General features: G+C 39.9%; 2 protein-coding genes across 2 annotated transcripts; both read left to right on the top strand.

Moving 5' to 3' along the window:
• The first annotated feature begins 859 nt into the window (after positions 1 to 859).
• On the top strand, positions 860 to 1,960 carry LOC145953885 (uncharacterized). Its single transcript, XM_083067670.1, has 3 exons — positions 860 to 1,052; positions 1,162 to 1,509; positions 1,632 to 1,960. Exons 1-3 carry the CDS (start codon positions 1,042 to 1,044, stop codon positions 1,690 to 1,692), a joined length of 420 nt encoding a protein of 139 aa, XP_082923796.1. The 5' UTR covers positions 860 to 1,041; the 3' UTR covers positions 1,693 to 1,960.
• Positions 1,961 to 2,377: 417 nt separating this feature from the next.
• On the top strand, positions 2,378 to 3,540 carry LOC145953884 (uncharacterized). The gene is made up of 5 exons (XM_083067669.1): positions 2,378 to 2,467; positions 2,581 to 2,632; positions 2,737 to 2,829; positions 2,961 to 3,044; positions 3,167 to 3,540. The coding sequence occupies exons 1-5, from the start codon at positions 2,387 to 2,389 to the stop codon at positions 3,400 to 3,402; spliced, it is 546 nt and encodes a 181-aa protein (XP_082923795.1). The 5' UTR covers positions 2,378 to 2,386; the 3' UTR covers positions 3,403 to 3,540.
• The last annotated feature ends 380 nt before the right edge of the window (positions 3,541 to 3,920 follow it).

Here is a 3,920-nt window from a genome sequence, read left to right as displayed (position 1 = left end):
ATTTGAAATACTACGATTTTGCATTTAAATTAAATTATATTAATCATTATTTTCAAGTTTAAATTCAAAATATTATTTATATATTAATTTAATTAATAAAAATATAAGGTAGTAATTTTAAAAAAATTTGTATTTTAAAGATATTTATTTCATATTATTTATAGGAGTTAAAATGGTAGTTTTTTTTTCAAAATAAAAAATATATTTTTAAAACGCACAAAGAGGAGAGGAACGAGTTTAAACCCTAAAGAGAGGCACCACTCTTTCTTGAAATTTTTTTAATCATTTTCCCTCTTTTACTTTTCCCGCTCCCTCTCCCTAAAAATATATTTTTGCATTTCCATTATCCCTCTCCCTCTCCCTCTCCGCCACTTAGTCTTCCCCAAAACCCGAACCCTAACCCCCTTCCTCTCCCGCTCCCTCTCCCTCTCAGCCACTGCTCCTCACTCCCTCTCAGCCCTCTCGTTCCTCCGCCAAATCTCCCTCGCGGCCTCCCCCTCCCTCCGCTGCCTCCTCCTCCCCGCCACCCCCTCCCTCTCCGCCCTCTCGTTCCTCCGCCGCATCTCCCTCGTGGCCTCCCCTTCCCTTCGCTGCCACCCCCTCCCTCTCCGCCCTCTCGTTCCTCCGCCGCATCTCCCTCGCGGACTCCCCCTCCCTCCGCTGCCTCCTCCTCCCCGCCACCCCCCTCCCTCCGCGCCCTCTCCACACGCGCCACCACCTCCTCCCTCAACGACCCCAACCCCAACTGGTCCAAAGACTCATCATCAACAATCACCCAAACTCCGTGCGGCGTGTGGCGAACATGGCTGGGCGACTCCACCAACGCGAACTTCGCCCCCTTCCTCTCTTCCGCCTCCGCCTGGGACTCCTTCATCAGCTCCACCACTCACATCCCTCTCCAATTCCGTGTCCGCGCCCTCCTCTTCGACAAAGCCTTCGCCTCTCTCTCCCTCAACCCTAACCCCTCCTTCCACCTCCTCAACCCTACCTACCTTCAATTGCACGCCGACGACGTCTACTTCACCCTCGACAACGCGCAACATGACTCTAAGGTCCTCCAAACAAAAACCCTACCTCTTCGCTTTCACTTTCGCTTTCGCCGTTAATTTGTTTCTTCCTATTTCACTTACATTCTTTTCTTTTTCTTTTAATTTCACGCAGAATCAATCCAAAGCCACCGAATCCAGGTACGTCGAATCTGAACTCCCTGAAACCTGGTACAATCAGGTTATTGATAAGCTTGGGCCGTGGGAAACTTGGAAGTGAGGGGAGTGGGAGAGTGGTTGGGCCTGAGCAAGCGGCGAAGCTGGCACAGAAGGCGGTGGCGCGAATCTTGTTGGGCGTGGGGTTTGAAGGTGCCATAGAAGCTTCTGTTGAGGACTTCTCTGAGGTGCTGAGAGAACGCATTTGTAAAATAGGAACGAATCTGAGAGTGCTTGCTGATAGTTATAAGAAACAGTGCTCGGCCATTGAGCTTCTCAAGATGTTGCTTAAGACAGTGGGGTTTAGGTGAGTTTAAATTCTTCTTGGTTAACTGTTTAGTTTGGTGAAAATAAATTTATGTTTATCTTAGTTCTCCAGATGGCTTTTCTTGGCACCATGTTTGATTTTATTTTTCATTATTGTGGCAGTGATTGTTTCTCTAATGCAAACGAGAATGAATTGAAGATGATCTGCGTCATTGTGGTATAGAAATAGTATACTTGATATCCAAAACAGACCTTCTATTGTGAAAGACCTTTGGGCTTGAAATGCGTACCAAGTCTAATAGAAGGTTTGTGTATGCACATCCTCTCAAACATTTTGTTGAAGTTGTAATTGATTAGAAGAATTAGGAACTACATTGTGGCTTACCTCAACCAGGCAAGAGCTGTTTTAAGATAGCATGCTCAACTGAAGCAACAAAGGGCTCTAATGCCACACAGGCACCCTTCACACGTGTGATGTGTATGATTCATGAATAGTATTAATCTGTCCTATAAAATGGATAACTAAATAATTTATGTCTGTCATTTATTATATGCCTTCTCACATGACATGATATTTGTTGATGGCATCTATAACCTACTGATTTAGCTTGTTGAAATAATTTATATTGCAGGCCATGAATTTTTTTGTTGGCTTATTGCTACGTTTGATGCCTGAAGAAAATGTCTTTTGGTATGTCCTTAGATAACTACATGAGTAGATTTCTAGAGTATATATATGCACAGAATGTGCACTTTTCAAAATAAATTATGAATATAGCATCATTATTATACTGGTGCGGTGTTTGATGAGCACTGTTGCGCTGAAGGAATGCCTCACTGCTTGCTTTATGCTTATGCACCATCTTTAGCTGCTTTACATTACAAAAGTGAACTAATTTTTTGTTTCATCATTAACTATGGTTTTCCCCAGGACCTTGATGGGCATTTTAGATGATTATTTTGATGGCTATTATTCAGAGGAAATGATAGAATCCCAGGTATTGTTTCTTTACTCTATATTCTTGATTAAATTAAACAATGTACATGAATAACTATTATAGACATTTTGACCTGTATTCATATTCATTCAAATACATTTTCATTGTATCAGGTGGATCAACTTGTTTTTGAGGAGCTGGTGAGGGAGAGGTTTCCCAAATTGGGTTTGTAAACTATTTTAATTCATTTTTGCCTTTGAACTCACCAAGTGAATTTTGTTTCTAATGTTCCATTTCTTGCTATATTCTTGTGTGTACTTCTTTTGCAGCCAATCATCTTGATTATCTGGGAGTGCAGGTAGCATGGGTTACTGGACCATGGTTCCTGTCCATTTTTGTGAACATGCTTCCTTGGGAAAGTGGTCAGGTTTAATGTTCTATCTATTGAGTTGAATAGCTTAGACTTATTTCACAAAAGTGCCAATGTCAAATGTGCATCTGTACACTATTGTTGGAGCTTTCTTCTGATCTATTGTAATTATTTGGATTTCAGTTCTTCAAGTGTGGGATGTGCTCCTTTTTGAAGGAAACCGAGTCATGCTCTTTAGAACTGCAATTGCTTTAATGGAGCTATATGGTACTGGCTAAAACTATTTTTTGTTTCAAACTATATATAGTAGTTCTTGAAAAAGTAAACTAGCAATGCTTTAGCCTTACATATCTTCACAGAACTTAATTTCACTTCACTGTGTCTTGTAGGTCCAGCATTGGTAACAACAAAGGATGCTGGAGATGCAGTTACTTTACTTCAGTCATTGGCTGGGTCCACATTTGATAGCAGTCAGCTTGTATTGACAGCTTGCATGGGTTACCAAAATATAAATGAAACTCGTTTGCTTCTCAGTCTCATCCAAGCTGCATACTTTGTAAACCTTTTATTATTTCAGTACATGTCATTTTTTGGTTTAAACTGTGCATTATATCATTATTTTTAACATTCATGCAGCACTATCTCTACATTTATTTTTTATTGTCTACTGCCTAGTAGAACATACATCCTCTTGCACCTTGCTCTAAATTTGAGGATTGTGTATTGTATAGATTTCAGATCAAATCAGTCTGAAATTAGGCCTGTTTCACTAAAATTTGTTCAACTTTTATTTCATTTTGATTCTCATTACCTATATAATTAGAATTTATTGATAAAAAAAAAAGACCCCATCCACCTGTTAGGATCAAATAGTCCCTGTTAGGATCAAACTGTGCATTAATTGTATGTTTGGTAGATAGGTATAAGGTCATCACTATATAAGCAATCTAGCTTAGTAAAATTAGGTTGCTTCATGTGTATTGTTTGAAGGGGTTTCTTTGCCTAAATGTGTGCCTTGTGGATTTTGATCTCTAAATGATGAAAAGTATCATGGCTATGGATATACTCCAATGAAGCTTTATTGTCATAGTTACACTGATAGAGGTCATTCATTATTTTTCATGTGTTGTCTTGCTGATTAAG

Source organism: Cajanus cajan, chromosome 1, assembly GCF_000230855.2.
Source record: "Cajanus cajan strain Asha chromosome 1, NIPB_CcT2T_4, whole genome shotgun sequence".
NCBI lineage: Eukaryota > Viridiplantae > Streptophyta > Magnoliopsida > Fabales > Fabaceae > Cajanus > Cajanus cajan.
Note: the sequence above shows the minus strand (reverse complement) of the source record. Positions and strands in the feature narration are given on the sequence as shown.

What these genes read in the sequence shown, in the direction of transcription:
- LOC145953885 (XM_083067670.1), top strand. An exon ending in CTTAAGACAGTGGGGTTTAG is followed by an intron (nt 1,510 to 1,631) that starts GTGAGTTTAAAT and finishes TTATTGTGGCAG; the next exon opens with TGATTGTTTCTCTAATGCAA.
- LOC145953884 (XM_083067669.1), top strand. Translation starts at nt 2,387, where the DNA reads ATGGTTTTCCCCAGGACCTTGATGGGCATTTTAGATGATTATTTTGAT. An exon ending in CATGCTTCCTTGGGAAAGTG is followed by an intron (nt 2,830 to 2,960) that starts GTCAGGTTTAAT and finishes TTTGGATTTCAG; the next exon opens with TTCTTCAAGTGTGGGATGTG. An exon ending in TGCTTTAATGGAGCTATATG is followed by an intron (nt 3,045 to 3,166) that starts GTACTGGCTAAA and finishes TGTGTCTTGTAG; the next exon opens with GTCCAGCATTGGTAACAACA.